The sequence below is a fragment of the Citrus sinensis genome, chromosome 2, assembly GCF_022201045.2.
Source record: "Citrus sinensis cultivar Valencia sweet orange chromosome 2, DVS_A1.0, whole genome shotgun sequence".
Lineage (NCBI taxonomy): Eukaryota > Viridiplantae > Streptophyta > Magnoliopsida > Sapindales > Rutaceae > Citrus > Citrus sinensis.
In genome coordinates, this window is record NC_068557.1 from 2,909,941 (window position 1) to 2,931,963 (window position 22,023).

Consider the following 22,023-nt stretch of genomic DNA (forward strand, 5'->3'; position numbering starts at 1 on the left):
TAATGTTATTATGAACTATGATCTACGATTCTATATAAGTTTAAGTTAACAATTACGTTAACCCTTATGAAAAATTTCTTAGTATTGTTATTATTAAGTTTTACAAAAGAATTCTAATATCGTAATATATAACTTAGTAGTTAATATTACATTCTATTACAATTATGAGTTTTTTTTTATTACTGAATATGTACTTGATTTTTAAGCTTTTGATTATATTAAATTTGATTAAAAGCACGTAGACCTTAGAAAAAATACACGGGCTTAAAAAAAACAAGTTAATAGCTTGACATACCCTCTTAAAGAATTAAAAAAAAAAGAAAAAAAACTTATCAGACTTTTTTTCTTAGGGAGTATGACTTTTCCATTCCTAAGAACTGATTAATTATACCGCTTGGTTCTCAAAAAAAAAAATTATTATTTTATATTTTTGTGTCAAAAACTAAAAACAGAAGTACTGCTTAAGATTATATCGGAGACATGTATGATAATAATAACTCAAGGAGGAAAAAAAAGGGGTGAATTACTTACAAATTATCTTCGTCCATTGAGCCACCGTAAAGAATAGAATCCTTGACATTAGTAGGATCACACAGAAGATTCGTCAGTCTTGAAAAATCTTGCTGATTGATTATTCTAGCAACGCTAGCTGTTTGTTTCCATAGGGTTTTCACCAAACATTTTCTTGATATGAACCTTCATTAATTCCACCTAATTAAAAAAGAAAAGAAATCTTTTCAATATATTGTTCTGCTTCAAATAATACACTTATTAAATAAATATATAAATAACGTGCTGCAAATTTAAAAATAAAAATAAAACGTTTATAACGAACTTTGATAAATTCATACCAAAGTGAGAGTAAATGCTTCTTCCACAAGAACATAATCAATTGCTATGCATGCTTGGCCAGCGCGGGCTCCAAATTTTGACAACAACAATTCTCTTTGCGGCGGCCTTGTGTAAAGAAAATTTAAAAAAAAAAATCAATTATATATCAACACTAGGCAGTAAAATCCCATAAAATAATAATCTCGTGACAGTTAATTGTTTTATTTACAGGGATTTGTATGTATAAAATTATTAGTTTATCGAAATATTTGCATCCCCGTCTGTTTTTCCTGGGAGCGAATTTTTTAAAGGCTCTGAATACAAAGATTAAGAACTTCAGTAACACTAGAAATCTCAGTAAATATTTGGGTGTGAACTTGATTTCTAACTTATGCGGTGGTTTTTGAACTTTTACCATTTACTCCATATTGTTTTCAAAATACTTTATAACTCTCTAACGTCGAAACTTTCACAATTAAATTATAGAAGAATAGGTAAATGGTAAAGCTTAAAAAATGTAGTAGGAAAAGTGTCGATTTTTCATTTATATATATTTGCTGGAAATAACATTTAAATTAGAAATATACCAAGTAGATGTAAGAGTACCGTCACGAACTGCTGGCATTTACCACCCAACTCTAGAGTAAGATGCTGCTGACATTACCATTCTCTCCACTCTTCGACCACCTACCAATATTTGTTTTTAATGCAAAAATGGAATTAAAATAAAATTATTTCAATGTCACATACATACGTGTACATGAAAAAGATGTAAACTGGAATTATCGTACATAGTGCTAAAAATCTAAGTAGAGCAAATAAATGCCACTTAATTTTACCTAAAATAATAAGAGTAGTGCTAGGTGTAGAGAAGGACAAGATAATTTTGTCCTCTCTCTCTCTACCCACTCACTCTTTCTCTATTATTTTTTTTTTATTTCTCTTGTCTTTCTCTCGTTCTTCTCTTCACCAAACATTTTCCAAATAATAAAGGGGTTTTGAAAAGTGTCTACATCAGTATTCATTTTATAGTAGGGCCACATGACATGAACGTATTATATGCTTGCATGCGTTTAAACAGGATCTTGTCCCTTTTCTGATGCCAAATTTGCTCACCAACAGCAGGGCCACCCTCAATAACTCTGAAAGCTTTAGTGTCGAGGTATGTGGGAATGCCATTTTCTAGCAAAGAAGAAGAAGCAGGAGCCAACTCTGAGGGTTTCAAACCATTATGTTTCCTGCTGCTGTTGCTCCTATCAATAGATCCGAGGACACAACTATTATTTTGTTAATTTGCAACCAAGTTATTAAAAAACTTAATTGAAGAATATCTCTTTTTAATTATTTTTTTTCTGATTTGGTATTGAACATGAATTAAATTTTCTCTCCAAAGGGTAAATTCCAAGATGAGATTATGAGGACAAGGCCAAGAGGCTCTGGCACAATTTCTGCAGACGAGAGAAGTGCAATTGCTGGCGGCATGGCCTATCAAATATCAATGAATTAGTCCTAATTTGTAATAAAGGACATTTTTAATAAATGAAAAATGGGAATTTTTTTTTTAAAGAAAAGGGACAAATTTAGGAATACCTTTTTGCTTGACATCCATTCTTCTAAATTTTGCAGAGCATAATTAATGGATTTAATTAAAACACCTATATGCACAAGTACACACCACGTTATCCGTGCACCATCAAATAAATTAAATTTTGAACATAAGTACGCTTCCATTACAAAGCTTTTCTGGTGCTTTACAAAAAAGAAAAAAAAAAAATTGAACATAAGTACACTTTCAGGTTTGATAAGTAGTTTTAAATTTTTTTACTGACCATCTGAATTTAAATTCAGAAAAAAAAAATGATTAAACAAAATTGAACTTTACCCCCAACTGGTATAATGAAATAAACGATAATTAACATCAATAAAGCTATAACTTAAATTACCACCTCATCTCTAAATGTCTCAACATGACGTTTTCCCCATGCAAGTCTAAATGAAGAGCTATAAAGATCTCTCGGGCTCTCTCTGTCAGAAAAGCCCTCAATTTCTGAAGCTGAAGCTTTCTCCAAGCAGCTCCTTTAGTTTTTTTCCAGTCCTGCAATATTCTCTCATTTCTTCTAAGTCCCTCTCAAATTCTTTCACAATAGTCTCCTCCATTTCATCTACTTCTTCACCAATTCTTTCATTTTTCTTCAACAAAGTTTCAGAATATATATAAGCAAGTCACCACTTTAATTAATGAGGTGGGTTCGATTAACGGGAGTATACCTGCTTCTTCATTGTGCACGACAGATGTATCATGTTCCACGTGTTGTGTTACCATTGATATTAACTACATGCGTATAATTAATTTCCTATATAAACTCATTTTCGTATGTAATTATTGAACACGTGTCAGCATGAAATTTCCTTGATCACCTAAGAAAATCAAAGCTATTATAACAGGACCTGGAATCAATCTGTCTTGACTCTTGATAAATATGATATTGTGTTTGCATCGAGTAAAATGGTATACACATTTGCTTTGGTCATAGTAAAAAACTAGTTTAAAAGCTAGTTTAAGAGTTCAAAGCGGCCTTTGCTGACTATTTGGGATTGTCTCATTCACAACCTCCACTACCTCTATTATGCATAGACCAGTCTTTTTTGGTAGATACTTGTTAATGCGAGTCTATTCATGGGTGAGTGTAAATCTTGTACCATATAAAAGTCCTTTGAACTTAAGTTATACTAAAAAATTGACTCAGGACTGAAGATTGTTTCATATATACTTATATACATAACTCAAAATCTATTCTCAAATGACGTTAAATTATTCTATTAACAAAAAAAAGAAAAAGAAAAAGGTTCTAATTGATAACCACTACATTAAAATATATGAGTAATTAAATGTTAACTATATACTCTTATAAATACATTGGTCCCTGGTTTTTAATACAGGCCGTTTTTAGTCATAATTACATCATATGTAATTATGTATATTCTAGAAAAGTTGCCTATCAAAACACTACTCGTAGTTAGCCTAACCACGATTTAATATTTGTGTGAGCTGAAGTGATTACAAATTAGTATTAATTATTATTTTTTTTAGAAAAGAAAAAACTACTTTGATAAAACTTGCAGCAGCAAAATGATAGAACTTGCACTAGAAACAAGTCTTTGGTCCATACAAATTCACTATAAATAAATAATTAAAAGCCTTGAACTCAAATGAAGCAAGCAGAGGTTATCCATTATCAATTAATTTTTATCTGGACAAGGTTATATATATATATACGACTGCTCCCGCTGAATCGTCCACACGCTTTTTCTGTAGAATTTTCTTATTACATAAACATTCACTTTATAATCAATTAATTGTGTATTTTCTTTCATTTAGATATTTCAGGTAATGGAAGAATTAGCTGGTAGTGATAGGGTTAGAATCCTCTCCTTCTTTTTTTTTTTTTTAATCTCCTCCTTGTCTCTCCTTGACTTTAATCTTGTTAAAAGAGCTGGCTCGATTGTAAATAAAGAAAAAAAAAAAATACAAAACTCAATCTTAGCTACTCATTGAATAAGGAGAATGAATGAAGAAAACCAAAAAAAAAAAAAAAGAGAGAGAGAGAGAGAGAAAGGGAATTCTTGTCCAGTATAATATTGTATCTTAGATAAATAATAAATATATAGGTGGTATAAAATTTTTAAAGAAATTAAAGATTGATTTATCATTAAAAAATGATATTTGAGTACCAACAAAAGCACCACTATGATAGAAATGATAGCACTGTAGTATGAAACCAGCGCTGCATGTCATTGTGTGTGCTTTGATGGTACTATATCATGAACATTACCTTATATTCTATCTTAATAGTGTCGAATACTCTATATTTTATCTTAATGTGTGCTAATAGTATTCAAATATCATTACTTTTTATCATATAAGTTCATGAGCTATGAAGCACTTTAAAAAGTTGGTAGAGGATATATTTGAATTATTATTTAGGGTGTGCATATTTCTACCCCACTATTTTTATAAACACATCTCACCTCCGTAAAATAATTGCAATAAATTCAAATTTTTTTTAAAAATTATAAATTAATAATAAGTTCAAACAATTAATTAATTAAATCATTCTTATAATTTTTTTTTCTTTTCTGACTTAGTCTTTTAACGATCTTTAACTATTTAAAGTTGCTTTAAGATAAGTTTATTTTGACTATTTTATCGTTATAATATAAAATAACAAAACTATTCTAAGAAATACACGCACACACACATATATTATTGTAACTAATTGTTTAGGTTTTATGTTTTATAATCTAACATCTTTTATATAAAATTTAATAATTTTTCACACTCCACATGTCCTAATTATATCTTGTTAGTTTAGTGGAATATTAATAATCATACTAACAAATTACTACTTATACATCATTAAAAATTATAAAAAAATTGTAAAAGAAATTAAAGTTAAAGTAAATTTTTAGACATTTTGGTACTTTTACCTTATGAGGGTAAAGTAGTTATATCAATTTATGTTAAATCCACCTTATTGATCAAATATAATGAAAAACATAGTCTTGAAAAAAAAAATGAATATCAAATAAATTACGACTTGCACATCATTAAAATATATTGTATAAAAAATAATTAAAGTGTATTTTTAGTTATTTTGGTACTTTTACCATGGGGGCAAAATAGTCATATTAATTTATGTTAAAGTAACCTTGATGATCAAATATAATAAAAAAATAGTCTAAAAATGATTATCTATTTAATTGATTAATTTTTGAATTTCTTTTTAATTTGAATTTTTAAAAAATAATGTGAACTTATTGTAATAATTTTTTGAAAAGAGTGATGATATCTCCACCCCATATTTTTTTTTGTGAATCCACCCCATTTTCAAAAATAATTATAAAAGTTGCACATTATTTTTAAAATTTTCAAATCAAGAAGAGTTTTGGAAAATTAATTAATTAAATCTATGTTAATCCACTTTTTTGTGATTTACATTTATTTAGTATATTTGATTACAAAGGTTGCTTTGACATAAGTTTAAATTGATTATTTCACCCTTATAAAGTAAAATTATCAAGAATTTACTTTAACTTCAATATTTTTCTAATTTGTATCAAACTCATTGTCTCTAATACTACTTTATTAGTGTGATTATTATTTTTTAATTAAACTAATATAGTGTTTTGATAGCACAATTCTCATGTAAATTATTAGGCTGTCAAATTTATATCATTTACATGTAAGGGTAGTGAAATAATAATTAGGTTTCATTTAAAAATATTAGATTATAAGTCGCAAAATTAAATACCTAACTTATTAGATATAATAACTCATGTTCTATGAGTGTAATTTTATGTTTTTATCATAATAGTAAAATAGTAAAATAAAACTTATATTAAAATTTATAATTAAAGATGGTCAACGAACCTAAGAAAAAAAGTTAATAGGAGGATCTAATTGATTAACTGTACAAAATTTTTATTAATTTGTATTTTTTAAGCATATTATGAACTCATTGTAATTATTTTCTAGAAGTGGGGTGAATTTACAAAAATAGTGGGGTGGAACTATCCCTATCCTTTTGAAAATGAGGTGGGTTTATAAAATTTGTGGAGTGAAAATATTACTACCCTATTATTTATTTGTATATATTGCAGTTTCCCCCTTATATTTACACTTTTCATTTATAATCTCTTTAAATTTATATGTTCTTCATTATGCCCCCGTCAAAACCAAACTCCTTGCAAGTTTACACGTACGATTTGGCCTTTGCTGCAAATTAAGTAGTTTATTCGGATCAAAAGCCTTTTCGTATATGGTATAATAAACCTATTCCTTCTCAAACATCAATGCGTATACTGTCCAAAGACGTCATTAATTATCATATTGATTTAATTCGTTGCTTACTTATTTCCTTTTCGAGTTCTTGGGGTTTACTAAATTTCTCTTTTCTCTCCAAATTTTCTTGCATTTGTAAAGATGAACAACTTAAAGTCATCACGCTCTAGAATTTTTATTGATGAAGTTGACGAGGAGGCACAATCGCTTTCGGTTCATGATCATGAGAATGAATTATTAGAAGAGCTGATGACGAAGGACTCGTACAGTCCTCGTCCTTTGCATTTCTTTTTAGAAGAACTTCACGTTCAAGCTAAGGAGAAAGCAAACCATCCACTACAAACAACTCCATCATCATCAGCAGCATGCGACAACAATTCTTCATCATCGGTTCTTCAAGACAAGAAGCTTGATCATCAAGTTGATCGTGTTCATGATCAAGATCAAGATGAACTTGATGCATTGTTGTGGGATGACTTCTATAATCCGCGGCCGCTTCACTTTTTCCTCGAAGAACTGAACAAACTGAACGATAAACAGAAGAGCACAAACGGAGAAGATTGACGAGTTGTTTGACGATTTCTACAATTCTGTTCCTCTCGACGTCTTTATACAAAAGTTGTGCAAGATACATGATGCATGATGAATAACCTAGTCTAAAGCTTTTCGAGAATAATGCTAGCTAAAAGATTCATGAAGGTTCCAAGATTCTGCTTCTGAAAAACTGCTTTGTTTACTTACTAATTAGGGTTTGCATGCATGGTATAATCAGTTGTACTGGGTACGTTAATATTATGGCTAAGTCTTTGTTGAAGGTTCTTGTATGCAGAAATTAATTAATGTTATCGTGCAAGATTTGTCTTTTCAGTCCTGAATATTTAAGAAATTTACAAGACTTCAGTTGTATTATGAGATTCAATTTGTATTGCTAGTAGCATGAATACGTAGTATATTATACAAGCCATGATCGTAGTATATTGTACAAGCCATGATCGTCAGCGTGGAATCAAAAATACAAACTTTATTGCTTTAAAGATGACGAGGCATTATGTTACCTTTCTTTCTCTTTTATTTCCCCCCAAAGTTTCGGGAAAAAAAAAACGATATATTTCATTACTTTTCTATCTTAAATTGTGAAGGTTAATTAATAATAGTTTAACTTTCCACAACGTACATATAAATAAAATATGTACATAAAATCGCATCATAAGAGCAAAAGATATGATATTCAAATCCCGCTCACATAGGTGAGAAGAAGATTAAATTGCTGTTAGATTAAATAAGAAAACAAAAAAACATGTAAATATTTTTTATTCATGGTACAATTTGCCGTGCGAAATTCATTGTATTGTCAACAATACATCTCACAAGATCACAACTATTTTTCGTACCTATTGCTGTATTTCAAAAATATACAGAGAATGGATCACTTTCCCTTCTTCTCTCTCCCTGGTTTCTGGCTAGGATCGAAATGAAACTTTGTAACAGACTAAAAGTTATGTTCATGAAGATTAATCGTAACATCCGCGCCTTTGGTTCACTTTCAGCTACCAGCACGAACCATTCCACAAAATGCACATTTTCACACAATAAAAGCTGAAGCCTTCGCTAAAACAATCAATTTATGTGCTCGATGCTACTTTTCTGTCGCGTGGCACAAGATTTGCTTGTGTTCTTGATGCTGACTTGCCTGAACACCAAAAGGAAAGACATATATCAACTAACCAGTAAATCACAGCATTCTATCCAAATATCATTTTTTTATAAAAAAATGATGGTCTTTAAAAGAAAAACACATTTAAATTTTTAAAAATTGCAAAAAATAAATTAATGGTTGATCATTATCTTGAACGATGGAAGGGCTTGCACTTATGACTAACCTTCCTTCATTTCCATTTTTCTTCTGCTGCGCCAAAGGAGTCGAATTGGTGTACCAGAAAACCCTGCATCCGCACGCAATTGCTTCTCCATGTAACGCCGATAAGTCTCAGGAAATAGTTTTGCATCATTTACAAAGAAAACAAATGTGGGCGGCCTGACAGCAGCCTGCAAAAGATCATACTTAATATGAAGTGGCCCCAATGCACCATACCGAAATGCTGAACGCACAAAAATTCCAAGTAGCAGCTGAACCCGGAAAGGAATAAGAGCGTGCCACCAAGTTACCAAAATGGCATGTGAGAATGAGTTTTCAACAATTGACTTCTACACATCAAATTAGAATGTTTTTGAATTGTAGCACACATCGGGATTTTTGGGCAGTATTAAAAAAAAAAAGGGAGTGCCCATTAAAAAAATACAAATCCCTAAACAAAGAACACATGTTAATTTCTTCTAACAACCTGAATATAGAATGACAGAGCAAGTCACAACAGGTAACATGATTACTCGACAGCTTGCATGACAAGTACCTGAGTGCAATAATATACACGTCCTCTCCGGCCACCTCTGGTCCTAGGAGGTGATTTAAAAGCTACTGCTTCCTGTACTACTTGATTTATTGTGGCAGTACTTAGCCTTCTTGATCTCTCCTTGTCAACCATTTCAGCAGCAACAATGATCCTGAGTCAAAACAACCACACACCTAATTTTTCTTTTCTTCGAAGAAAAATTATAAAAAAAAAAATAACGGTGCATAAGATCATGCAAACAACAAATCTTATCTATAGATGTTTTCACATCAAGCCAACAGAAGATATTTCCATTGACATCTATGTCAGGAGTGAAAAACTAAAGAATCTTTTCCTTCTAGGCATTATTCGGAGTGTTAGGATAACCTTCAAATAAAGATGAATTGGGGGTAATACAAAATAATGCTGCCGGGTCAGTCATTTAAAGAAGTCAAGTAAATGATGTGGCTAGATACAAAACATACTTATCGACACTTTGACCAGCTATTGCAGTTGAATAAACAATGGGTGCCCAGTCAAGAGCGCGAAGCTTCTCTCTAACATCTTGCTCATAGTATGTTGCAGTTTGCTGGTTTTTATTTGGAATGGTATCCCATTTGTTTACAACAATCAGACAGCCCTTCCCTTCTTGCTCGATCCTTTCAGCAATCCTGCAATCCTAGGACAATAAGAGGACCGGTTAGAGAAACAGCCACCAAATCATTCAATTGTCAGACCGAAACAAACAAATGGTACGTTTGAGAACTATCAGTGAGATTATCTCTTCATAATTTCCCATAAAAGGACCTCAGCTTACTCCCTACAACATCCTACATTCCCCACCTATGGTCTCTCCAATCAGCCTGAAACATAGAATTGGCGCAGTTACTAGTGTAATGAATGCTATTTTCATTTTCCAGCTTCAGAATACGAAGTGATTATATCTTCATGAACATGGTACACTAAGTTAATCAAAAAGAAGATGAAAAAAGAGAAAAGAATGCAATAAGTGCATATCACGCCAGAAATTCCCGACATTTTCATAAATAAGATTACCCCATAGAAGCTTCAAATAAAGTACCTGTTCTGTGATACAAGCCATGGCCTCAATGACAAGAGCAACAACATCAGAACGGCGAATGGCACGAAATGCTCTGTTCACTGACAAAGCCTCTGTCGTACTACCTGATGAAGCTATAGCTGCCCTTTTTCTGATTCCAGCAGTATCAATAAGCCGAAACTTCTGCAATAAAAGAGACTTTTAGCCTCTAAGAAAATGCAAAATGCCAGAGAGCAAAAACATGACTCAAATTAATGTATGTCATCCACGTCTGTGGTCCACTAATAAAGTGAAGGTTCTTATGTTGTGCATGTCTGAATTCAGCTTCATAAATACAGCTATTTCATCATAAGTTATCCACAACTAGTATAAATTTTGATAGGAACTAATGCATCCAAAAAAATCAAGAACTACACCTTGATGTGGAACAGTTGTAGCAAGATCGGATCAGCTGAAAAAGTTTGATGACAGTAAGTGGCTTCCCGATTCAATAATAGGCTATGGGTAGAATTAAGTACATAACAGTTGAATCTTATGTGAAACAACAAAGTTTACTAATTAATAATCTAAGCATATATGTTCACAAAAGAGGCCATTGGGGGGATGGTTGGCCAGTTATTAAGAAAAATGAAAAAACTGCAAAACAGAATGATTAAAAGTGACTGTTGGAGTTATGCATACACATGTTCGAATGCAAAGCTAATAGTTATTACTACCTCCAAAGTTCAACACACAACTCAATCAGTTCATGTGAAGTATCTGGAGAACTCTCAGTTCTTTGAAGTAGATCAATATCCTTTATAAATCACTAAACAATGCTGTAAAATTGATAGACAATAAGCATAAATAATACAAAGGCTCCAAACTTGTAATACCTGGCCCTCGGGTCCTGTAAATTCAGTATCAATAGCATCACGAGTAGTGCCACTTATAGGACTAACAATTGTTCTATCCTCTCCAACCAATGCATTCAAAATGCTACTTTTACCAACGTTTGGCCGACCAACAATGGCAATGGCAGGAATACGATTTTCTTCTTCAACGAGGTCTTCTGTTCCCTATAAATTGCAGCCAATCAACACTCATTCATCATGTTATAAAAGGCAAAGCACTTTTCAAATATGAGAAAAGATGTGAACACGCATTGTGCACAATAGCATAGGTCTAATTTTGAGTTGTCTAAACAAGCTCAAAGTACGATTAATTCATAACAGTTCATAAAGTATCTTCAAATGATGGAAGACAACAATACAATTATATTAGGGGAAAAGAGGGCATAGAATACCTTTAAAGTGGCAAAACGAGTTATCAGCTTGACATTGGTGATCAAGGAATTAAACTCGATTATTCCTCAAGCATTTCTATGTTGCTTCAATTTCTACATTGTAAAAGTTTTTATAACTTAAAAAGACCAGTGGATCTGAGTCCTAATTCTGAGAATAAACTCATTCATAGCAATTGGGATAAAGACTAAATAATACAAAATAAAACTGAGCTCCTTAAATTAAATGCATAACCAAAGTTCAAATATGAAAAACATCAATAAGTACATGGTCAATACGTACTTTTCCAGTAAATAACACTTCAAATAATTTGGAATTGATTAAGATGATTGCTAATTGGATCAACACCTAGGAATGATATGAAAAATCTTAGTGATTGCGTTACAAATGAGCAAGAATCCAATACAAACCTCAACTTTTTTCAATTCTGAACAAACAAGGTCTAGAAGCTCTCCAGTTCCCGTCCAGATATTGCAGAAATAGGAAGAGGTGAGAACCTGGTTCACATATTGCATATTCAAGATCTGGGTCTACCAAAAAGGTGCAGACTAATCAAAACCAAAATGTGCCAAGTAAAAGACCAACGAGGTCTACCAAATATTCAAGATCTGATCAAAACAAGTCAATTCATTTATGAGAGGATAAAAGAAGGAAAAAGAAAAAGACATCCTAACACAGAATTTCAGATATCATATCCTCTAGACAAGTATCAAAAGTGTATAAGTGTACATAAACATGTAAATCTTTGGGATACAAAAGCCAGAAAATCCACTACCATAACTAGCTAGCTCAATAATGGATGCACATACTGCATCAGTTAAATCACAAAAGTTCACAAAAAAATTACAGCAGTTACCCATGGGATTCATAGAGAAACTATGTTTAATCCTAAGACATTTTATCTTCCGTTCCTTTTTCTTTCGAGAAGTTATAAACTTTGAATTCTTAACAAGAACATTATTAATCATGAATTCATAAGATTAAGATTTTGAATCGGCAATACTCTTCAATAACGCCCAGTTTCTGGTTAAAAGAAACAATTTATGCCGAGGAAAACAAAGACAATACAAGGAAACACAAAAAGCAAGAGAAATTTGCTTTCCAAAATAGTGCACAGTCCAAAACCATAGCAGAAATAGCAAACAAATTCACAGCTAAAATATACAACAAAGAACAAAAAGAGTCAAATAATTCAGAAAAAACAAAAAGCTTATAATTAGTCAAGTGCTCTCATATACAAAGAAAACAATATCTGCCTTATAATGACTTTTGATCTAAACGTAAATTGGGGTTCATTAGACAACTACCAAAAAAGATGGACAGGCATTCATCATACAATTGAGACCAAAAATTTTCTGGAAAAGAGAATGAACATCTCACCCCAAGGACCAAAATTCTGACACTTGCATAATTCCTTTGCGTGGAGACTCACACTTGTTAACGGCAAGAATGATAAACTTATCCATGTAGTTCTTACGTAGCCAATCTGCTATCTCCTCATCAGCTGCTGTCAAACCTGCCTGCTCCATGAACATAAAAATTGTTCAGACAATGAAACAATAATTGTTCGCTTAACCAGAAGAACTTGACAAAATTGATACTGTTCAGGATGAATTGAAATTAATTACTTTTTAAATCAAAATAGGCAAGCATTTCATCATCCATTATAAAACCAAGAAGGACTGAATAAAAAAAAATGAAGTTAACACTGCACGACTAAGAGTTTACGGAAACAGATCCTAAATCACCATCATCTAATCCACTAGCATACAGTCAAAACCTTCTCCAATTCAAACTAGACTGTAAAATCACCCAGGCTAAACCTCCAAATGACAGGATGCGGAGAAAAGGTAAAGTTTCCATATATAGTTTTAAAAAAAAGGCGCTATTCATCAGCTAGAAGTTATAAAATAACAAATCTACACCTGGCCATCAACAAGGAATATAATGACACAGGATTCTTCTATAGCTGCAGTTGCTTGTCTCTCAATCATTGATGGCATCCTAGCAACAGCTGCCTCCCTGGTGGCAAGTGGAATTCCTTCCATTCCAATAGTCGTTGTGATAGCCAAATCTTCCATAATATTAGGCTGGGACTTTGAAACATTTAGCACACCACCAGTATCCACCAGCATAAATTCATGCTCTCCCCAAAATGATCTGCCATACATTCGATCCCCTAGTAACCCCAGGTTCATCCACCACAATAGCCCTGTTACCCTGCAATATATATTAAGTGTAGCAAAATATCAAATTTTGCCAATGGAGAAACTTCAAAAAGTTCCCTTCAACTTCAAATTCAGTTTCCCCAATACTGGAAAGTTAACCAACAGTTACAGACAGAATCATTAAAAGATAAAATTTATGATTAAGTACCCCAACAAGACTGGTTAAATAGTGCTGATTTACCAACATTCGGCCTTCCAACAATAGCAACTCTTGGCAGAAGATGTTCAGGGACCTGCAGAAGGAATTTTCAAAATAGCAGTAACAGTGAAATCAGACTCCCTTCAAAAGACAAAGTTCCTAAATCATTTTATCATACAAAAATATCACATCCGCCGAATTAAAAATAAAAAGACAGAAGGAAAACCAAAAAACGGCCAAATTTCTTAGCTCACTACAACAGTCGATGATAGTCTTCATCATATATAAAAAAAAAAAGGGAACATGAGAAAACGGGGATTACTAACATTTCCTATAGTAGTTTTAACGCTTTTTCTGCTTTTTGCCAGAATCCTTTCGATCATCCGTCTCATCTTCTGAAATCAATACACAGTTAAAAATCGTAATATTAAGAAATTAAATCATACAAATTAAACATGTAGCTTCTTTATAAACTTTTCAATCAAATTAATAAAAAAAACTTAAATTTTGATTCAAGGCCAATTCATCACTTTCCAGCAGTTCCTAATATTCAAATGCAAGAAAAGCAAGTTTTTTTTTTTTTCATTCTTCTTATTTCAATATGAATGGTATAACTTTAATTTCACTAAATATTTACAATTATTTTTTAACCTCGATTAACACTTTAACTATAAAGGACTTTTTAATTTTAATGAAAAAAAAGAAGCTTACGTATTATTAGTTGGCGCGAGATAACAAAGAAGAGTACTCGCGAACAGCGTCTTTGGCTTCTCGCTCAAGCGCGTCGACGTCAATGCCGAAATCCTGACGTCAGACTCATCATCGACGTCTTCATACTCGGCGTCGTCGTCCTCGTCCTCAAACGGCGAATCTTCGAAGGCGTCGTCGTTTGAGGACGAAACGGCGTCGTTGGAGGGAGATTAGAGACCGGAGGTGGCGAGTGAGAGGGAGAGGGAGAGGATAGTGTTTGTGGAGAGAAAGGGAGAGTAATTGAGGAGAGAATGAGCGAAGGATTGGAAATGAAGAGGAGAAGGAAGACGAGAAGGGCAGTTTCGGAATTGCAGAGATGAGAGAAATTGAAGAAGAAAGCGTGTGAGCTGCAGCTGCAGATGGCATTTTTGTTTTTGCGAGTGTTTTCAGAAACGGAAATGGAAAATGGAAATTGAAGATTTTTGGCGGTTTAATGGGCAACTGAGGGGAAAAAAGAGAGGAGAGAGGTTTATCCGGTTGGGGGGTTTTGGGTTTGGCGCATGTTAAGATGCCTTGTTCTAAAATACGCCAAGAGTTCGCGATACAGCGCACCTCATATGAATGCAAGCACAAACGGACACAACTCAACCGGTGTTGAGTTGAGAGTTTCTGTTTTCTTATCCTACATCTACATCTACATCTACACGCGCAGAACATCAAAGTCCAAAAGCAGGGACAACGAATGCTTAGAGTGAATCCCATGTCCATGACCTTGTCTTCAGTCAAACCCTTGCTCTCTCTCTTCTTGTCTCGAAAACCCAGAACCCTTTTTCACTCTCATAACCCAAAACTGATCTTCCTCCGTAGACCCATCTCATGTTCTGTTTCAACAGCAGCAACCCAAATTGAACCCCGTTATCTGTCTTGCAGTATGCCCCATCAAAAGGGCCTTAAAGTTGCTGTTCTTTTGAGCGGCGGTGTTGATAGCAGTGTTGCTCTTAGGCTTCTTCATTCTGCTGGCCATTCTTGCACTGCCTTTTACCTCAAAATTTGGTTTCAAGTGCGCCTTTTTCTTTCTATTTCTTTCTTTTTTTTATAAAATAACAATTTTAATTCGTATGATTCAGAGATGTATATTTGGTGATTGCCATGTCATTGTTTATTGATGAAGTTCTGTTGGAGAAATATTTTATCATGTCAGTTTGATGTTAATTAATGTTTATTCAACTCATCACACTACGCTAAAATATTAAATCTTGCAGTCGATAAGACAGCAGAGCAAGCTGTTTCTGATTTGTGGTTTGGTGTAGGAAGACTTCGAGAACTTCTGGACCGAATGCCCATGGGAAGAAGATATGAAGTATGCAAAAGCTGTTTGTGATCAGGTTACCCTATTGTTTTCAATTGTTTTTTTTTCCCTCGCGAAGCTATATAGGTAGAGTTGCTTTGAAATAGAAATACAGTGAAAAATGATTTAGGAAGTGGGATTTTTTTTTCTTTCTTTTTATGGGGATGTGCTGGTGGTTAACTAGGTGAATGATGTGTATTTATCTTTGTTAGTCTAATAAAGCTTCTTCGTTTCATTTCCTTATTTATTATCCAACAATAGCTTGAAACCTTCATGGTTTACATAAAAGTATCTAGTTCCTTTTATGATAGCAAAGTCTTGTCTTGATCTCCTTGGTATAGGTTGTGCAGAAGAAACGCCTTCACAACTGAAATTAAATGACGTTGGTTTCAGGTTGATGTACCACTGGAAGTTGTGCATTTGACAGATGAATACTGGAAAAATGTGGTATGCATGGCCCGAATAAAATAGCTTATCTAATTTATTTTAAATGAGCCCTCATTTCTATATAATTCTCTTGCTTGATGGAATTGCCATTAGTTCAACTAGGAAACTTGTAAATCATTTCTCATTTACCTTGATATGAATTAATTCAAACTATGTTTCATATTGTTGGTTGTTTGCTTCTTCTATTGTCATCATATTGGGTAACTTGAATTTGCTTCCTCTATTGTCATCATATTGGGTAACTTGAAAATGTTGGGGATAGCTAATTTTGTGTCTGGTTAGTCATGAAAACGTCTGATCTCCTGCTCAGGTGTCCTACATTATTGAAGAGTATCGATGTGGCCGTACTCCCAACCCAGATGTCCTTTGTAATACAAGAATAAAATTTGGTATGCATCAGTGTAACTTGAAGGGTGTGACTGAATCCAATGCTTTACACTTGTTTTCTAAATTTTGTCCTTTTTAACTCTTCAGGCGCATTCATGGATGCCATAAGCAGTATGGAATTTGATTATGTTGCTTCTGGGCATTATGCAAAAGTTGTCCACTCATCTGCAGATCAAGAGTATAAGCCTTCTGTTTTAGAACTATCAAAAGACAAGGTGCTATTCTAGATGAACATTTTTGTTCTTTTATATTTCTTTCCTGCATTTGTGGCTTGATTGTTCCAGTTGGCTTATCTGTCAAGTGAATTCAGCTAAGGTTTTTGCTTTCATAAATGCCCTTCTTGGATATCATGACCATTGTACACATTCTCATAGTAATTGTTGCTTTAATATGAAAATCTGCCCTATTAGTTTATCCTCTTCGGATCACTTAATTATGGCAAATGATAGGATTGAGATTCAAGCAGATTTCATCTACATTTGATATATAATTTTATAATACTTATTACTTTTATTTTTGTTTTAATTTTAAATTTTATAATGTTGTTATAAAGTGGAAAAGTGTAATAATCTGATTGTGCATCGTACAGTAAGCTAATTCATACTGTGTCAATGCCGGGACTTCTGTGTTATGCTTGTATTTCATTCTTGTTTGTTGGCCTGCATCTATTTCAGTTTTTGATAATTTGTCCTTTTTAATTTTTAGGTCAAGGATCAAACATACTTCCTTTCACATCTCTCACAGGCCCAGCTTAAACGACTTATTTTTCCACTTGGTTGTATATCCAAGGTTAGTTGTACCTAGTTTCACTGGAATGAAACCATTGCAAATAACTTGATTTATGAAAATTTGCATGTGATTCATTTCATATTTAAGAACTTGGGCTGTTGCTGTTCGTGGGTATTTGAACCGGTGAGTAAGTATTCTAGAATGTTGTTAGGAGAGAAAATGTAAAAGACTTGTGTGTTGGGTTACTGTTAGCCGCCCAAGTTCACATTTTTTAACTTTTCTTTCTCTTATTTGTGAAATTCATTCCAGTGTACTGAGGATTGGATCGTTCATAGAAAGATCCCAAGTCTTTTCTTCTCTGGGCTTATTTCATGTTATATGTTTATGTAACTTCATTTAAAACTTTCATTCATTCTTCTAGTATAAACCTCTTAATTGACCATACCCCCTGTATGTTACAAATTCTTGACTGTCATTGTGATTTGAAAGAGAATTGTAACGTTGTATAGAGAAAATCTTATAATAGTGCCGGCACTTTATCTTTTGAATGCTTGCAAGGCTGTCCCTCTTCCAAGTATGGAGTTGAAAACTTTCGAATATGCAAGCCACATTTTTGTGCAATTACACTTGGATTTCACATATTTAGAATGTGAATCTGGGACTTCCATGTGGATTATCATCCCTTGTGGTAAATGATGGATTTGAACCTATCTAGTCGCCTTGGAGGCGGATTAGGTATCCTAGATATTACTAATCATTGTGCAGACTTTTCCATACGCCTTCATTCCTTTTTTTTTTTAATTTCTATTGTTGCAACTTGTAATTCTCTGTGCCAAATTGTCTACAGGAAGAAGTTCGTAAGTTTGCTACACAATTTGATCTGCCCAACAAGGATAGAAAGGATTCACAGGGAATATGTTTTCTGGGAAAGGTATGGTCTGCAAGCTGAGATTAAAATTCCTCCAGATTTAAGTTATTTATATATAGAAGTATCCAAGCTTGTTTGAGATTTTGTTGGTGCCAAAATACACATTAATTGCAAATTTGTTTATAACTGGAAATCCAGTTGATCACTCTCTGACATGTTATTGGGCATATTTTTCTGATGTTATTGTCTTAATGATGAAGCTCGTTTTCATATTTAACGAAAGCATAAGGGATAAAAGTTGACATATTATAGATCGCAAAGGACCAAAGCATTTCATTTCATAATAACATTAAAGAACACAAAATAACCACAAAAAAAAAGGAACCTTGATTTGTATGTCTTGATATATGTCAGGCACTGATTCCCATAATGCAAATAATTGAACACTACAGAAAATCAACCACCTTATCGCAAGTTTTGCATATAATTTTTATACCTTCCAAGTGCATGAAGACAAGGTTGTAATTTGTGAGTTGTGACTGTGTTCATCTGACAACTAATTTTCTGTTTAGATAAAATTCAGTGAATTTGTTGCAAGACACATCGGAGAGATGGAAGGGGTCATATTGGAAGCTGAGACAGGGGATTTCCTTGGGAAACATTGGGGATTTTGGTTCTACACAATCGGTCAACGCCAAGGGCTACGTCTTCCTGGAGGACCCTGGTATATTGTTACTTTTTCTTGTTGTGAATGGCAATCATTTTTAAGTAACTAAATCTGTATTATGTGCCGGGATATGATCCTCTTAAATGACATGTTTCTGAAACAGATGCAATTAATATCCTTTTTCAAACCTTTGATAACTTTGTCACTTGAAGATACCTTTTTGTTATATTCTCTGCAAATATTTTAACTATTCATCGTCTCTGATTAGGATCTTCTGTTTTCTTCCATGTTTTGTTCTTCTTCGGTTTCACTGCTTAAGGGTTTATTTTGTACATTTCATGCAGGTATGTTGTTGAGAAGGATGTTAAGAACAATGTAGTGTTTGTGTCGAGAAATTATTATTCGTTTGACAAGAAAAGACGCCTATTTCGTGTTGGCTCTTTGAAATGGCTCAGTGGATTGCCTCCAGAGGAAATCAGTCGGCTTCAGTGTAAGGTAGGAATGAATGCTGTCATGATTGATCTGTGCTAATTTATGTCTTTATAATCCAAATAGCCACCTTTTTCCTTTTCCTTCTGGCTGAGCAAAAGTAATAACAATTTCAGATAATATATGCATAATTCCTTTAGGGCAATCAGTAAAACTGAAGTACATGAATATTAATGGCGCGATAGGTTTTGTAGGAAAAAATTACTGCCTTCGTTTAGCGGAATGGGGAGTTTAGACATGATAGTCTCCTTAGATGCTTGATATTATGATATGCCTTAATAACCGAGTCTTTGATAGTAGTTACGGTATGCTTATGTGCGCTGAAACTTTTCAGGTCAGACATGGTCCTGGTTTCTACAATTGCAATTTGATGATTGAACATGTTGAAGATGGTGGTGAGAACATTGCAGTTGTCCAGTTATCAGAAGACGATCAAGGACTGGCAGCCGGCCAGTTTGCTGCCTTCTACCAGGGAACAAGATGCATTGGCTCTGGTGTGATTTTGGAATCTTGGGATGATCAGGGTTTCCCTGTATGTGAAAAAGCTCTCGAGATTGCAAGAATGGAAGATAAATCAAAGCTTGGGAAACCCATAAAGATAAAGGTAAAACCGGAGACTCCTGAGGAGTTTAATTCTAATAAAGGTGTTCAAAGTAGTAGAAACTTGGTTAATGCTCAAAACAGCATAGCAGAGAAAAGCAATACAACATCTCAAGAAGAAGCAATTTCTAGATTCCCGATGAATTGGTTGCAAAAGCTTAGAGAAAAATGGCCACGTATATTGTAGCTTCCATCATTTGTAGGCTTCAGCTTTGCTATTTCATGAGATGCCTATTCTTTGATGTAAGCACTCACAAATTGAGCACAACATACCTTATTCTGTCACTTGCCATTCAATTCTACTCTGCTGCGTCAGCTTGTTACTATCTTATATCTTTTTCACCTCAATCACCACCACGTCGCCGTCACAACAATCACCGGAAGTGAGACAGACCATCTGGCACTACTTGCCATAAAGTCACTGCTTCATGATCGACGTGGTGTTACAAGTTCATGGAGCAATTCTATAGACTTGTGCCAGTGGAGAGGTGTGACTTGTACTCATCAACATCAAAGGATAAACAAGTTAGACCTCAGAAACCAAAGCATCGTAGGTGCCTTACGCCTCATGTTGGGAACTTCGGCTACCTCAGGTTCATTAACCTTGTGGACAACAACTTCCGTGGTGAAATTCCTGAAAAGGTCGGTCGTCTGTTTAGACTCGAATATCTATTACTTGCCAACAATCATTTTTCAGGTAAAATCCCAGCCAATTTGTCACATTGCTCTAATCTTGTCAAGTTCTATGCACATGGAAACAACTTGTAGGAGCAGTACCACCCGAGTTTGGCTACTTGTCCAAGCTTACGAAACTTTTCATTTGTGAGACTCACCTATCAGGACAGCTCCTGGATTTTATTGGTAATCCTTCTGCTATTCAGGTAATGATTTTTAAAGAGAATAGCTTGGAAGGGAAATTTCCGAACACCTTAAGCAACCTGAGAAGCTTATTCTATGACAATATTAATAGAAATGAATTCTCCGGATTGATTCCTTCTTTCATTTTCAACATCTCCCTGAAATGGAATTTTCTGCCAGAAAATTCTTTCACTGGTAATTTACCACTTGAGATTGGGGTCACCCTCCCGAAAGGCCGAAACTATTATATTTTGTTGCTCGCGCAAAAACTTTACTGGTCATCTCCCAGCTTCATTGTCCGATTCTTCAAATCTAGTCAAAGAAATGTTTCCAGTGGGATAGTGTCAATTAATTTCAGCAACCTGAAGAATCTAACATCGCTAATTTTGGCAAAAAAAATGATTTGGGAAACGGAGGAGCCAGTGATCTTAATTTTGTCAACCTTCTAACTAAAGGTAGCAAATTGAAAACCCTTAGTTTAGTTGAAAATGGATTTGAAGGAGTGATGTCTCAACCACAGCCACCATAATTGCCATGGGAGGGAACCAAATCTCAGGCACCATAACTCTTGGGATAAAAAAATTAATTTTTGTCAATCTTTATGCACTTACCATGGTGAAAAACAAATTAAGTGGCCCTATTCCTCATGTAATTGGTGGGCTTAAAAACTTGCAAATACTAAACCTTGCAGGGAACATTTTACAAGATAGCATATTGCCTCCTCTCTAGGTAATTTAACACTATTAACCTATCTTGCATTGGACAATAATAAATTGCAAGGCAATCTACCCTCATCTCTTGGCTATTATCAGAATTTAATGGAATTGTCTGTCTCTAGAAACAAGCTCAGCGCCTCTTTACCGCCACTAAATTCTCAGCATAACCACTCTTTCAGTTGTCCTGGATTTGTGTGATAACCACCTTAGTGCCTTTTCCTGTAGAAGTTGGCAACTAGAAGGATCTCGTTAGATTGGATGCATCCAGGAATCATTTCTCTAGTGAGATTCCTGCTACTCTTAGTACTTGTACAAGTTTAGAATATCTTAATATGGAGGGCAACTCTTTTTCAGGAATCATTCTCCACTGCGTTCTTTAAAAAGCATTAAAATACTAGATCTCTCATGCAAAAGTTTATCTGGCCAAATTACAGAATTTCTTGAAAATATA

The 22,023-nt window shown here is 33.8% G+C and overlaps 2 protein-coding genes and 1 long non-coding RNA gene across 4 annotated transcripts; 1 reads left to right on the forward strand and 2 right to left on the reverse strand.

Annotated features, from left to right (window-relative positions):
- Nucleotides 1-165: 165 nt before the first annotated feature.
- Nucleotides 166-3,129, reverse strand: LOC127899436 (uncharacterized). Its single transcript, XR_008051279.1, has 6 exons — nucleotides 2,778-3,129; nucleotides 2,422-2,486; nucleotides 1,948-2,316; nucleotides 1,419-1,518; nucleotides 852-957; nucleotides 166-711 (listed from the first exon to the last, which is right to left on the reverse strand). It is a non-coding gene; the product is annotated as an uncharacterized LOC127899436 (long non-coding RNA).
- A 4,764-nt stretch (nucleotides 3,130-7,893) lies between these two features.
- LOC102625125 (hypothetical protein) lies at nucleotides 7,894-14,972 on the reverse strand. Its single transcript, XM_015527868.3, is given in 14 exon segments — nucleotides 7,894-8,363; nucleotides 8,554-8,800; nucleotides 9,085-9,235; nucleotides 9,549-9,742; nucleotides 10,145-10,306; nucleotides 10,999-11,181; nucleotides 11,817-11,869; nucleotides 11,872-11,903; nucleotides 12,787-12,926; nucleotides 13,332-13,583; nucleotides 13,585-13,626; nucleotides 13,783-13,867; nucleotides 14,100-14,168; nucleotides 14,485-14,972. Coding segments are annotated over 13 exon segments (1,611 nt in total). The 5' UTR covers nucleotides 14,102-14,168; nucleotides 14,485-14,972; the 3' UTR covers nucleotides 7,894-8,295.
- Nucleotides 14,973-15,062: 90 nt separating this feature from the next.
- Nucleotides 15,063-21,007, forward strand: LOC102624843 (uncharacterized). 2 transcript variants are annotated; one of them, XR_008052352.1, is made up of 11 exons: nucleotides 15,063-15,523; nucleotides 15,774-15,848; nucleotides 16,205-16,258; nucleotides 16,569-16,647; nucleotides 16,733-16,860; nucleotides 17,351-17,434; nucleotides 18,222-18,305; nucleotides 18,815-18,966; nucleotides 19,254-19,404; nucleotides 19,733-20,640; nucleotides 20,767-21,007. XR_008052352.1 is itself a non-coding variant. In XM_006470540.3 (10 exons), the coding sequence occupies exons 1-10, from the start codon at nucleotides 15,206-15,208 to the stop codon at nucleotides 20,183-20,185; spliced, it is 1,578 nt and encodes a 525-aa protein (XP_006470603.1). In that variant the 5' UTR covers nucleotides 15,063-15,205; the 3' UTR covers nucleotides 20,186-21,007. The 2 variants fall into 2 exon arrangements, 1 of the variants encoding a protein (XP_006470603.1); XM_006470540.3 differs by having other exon boundaries at nucleotides 19,733-21,007.
- Nucleotides 21,008-22,023: the final 1,016 nt, after the last annotated feature.

Coding starts and splice junctions, on each gene's coding strand:
- LOC102624843 (XM_006470540.3), top strand. CDS start 15,206: ATGCTTAGAGTGAATCCCATGTCCATGACCTTGTCTTCAGTCAAACCC. Junction 16,861..17,350: donor TAGAACTATCAAAAGACAAG/GTGCTATTCTAG, acceptor TTTAATTTTTAG/GTCAAGGATCAAACATACTT. Junction 18,306..18,814: donor GAATATGTTTTCTGGGAAAG/GTATGGTCTGCA, acceptor TTTTCTGTTTAG/ATAAAATTCAGTGAATTTGT.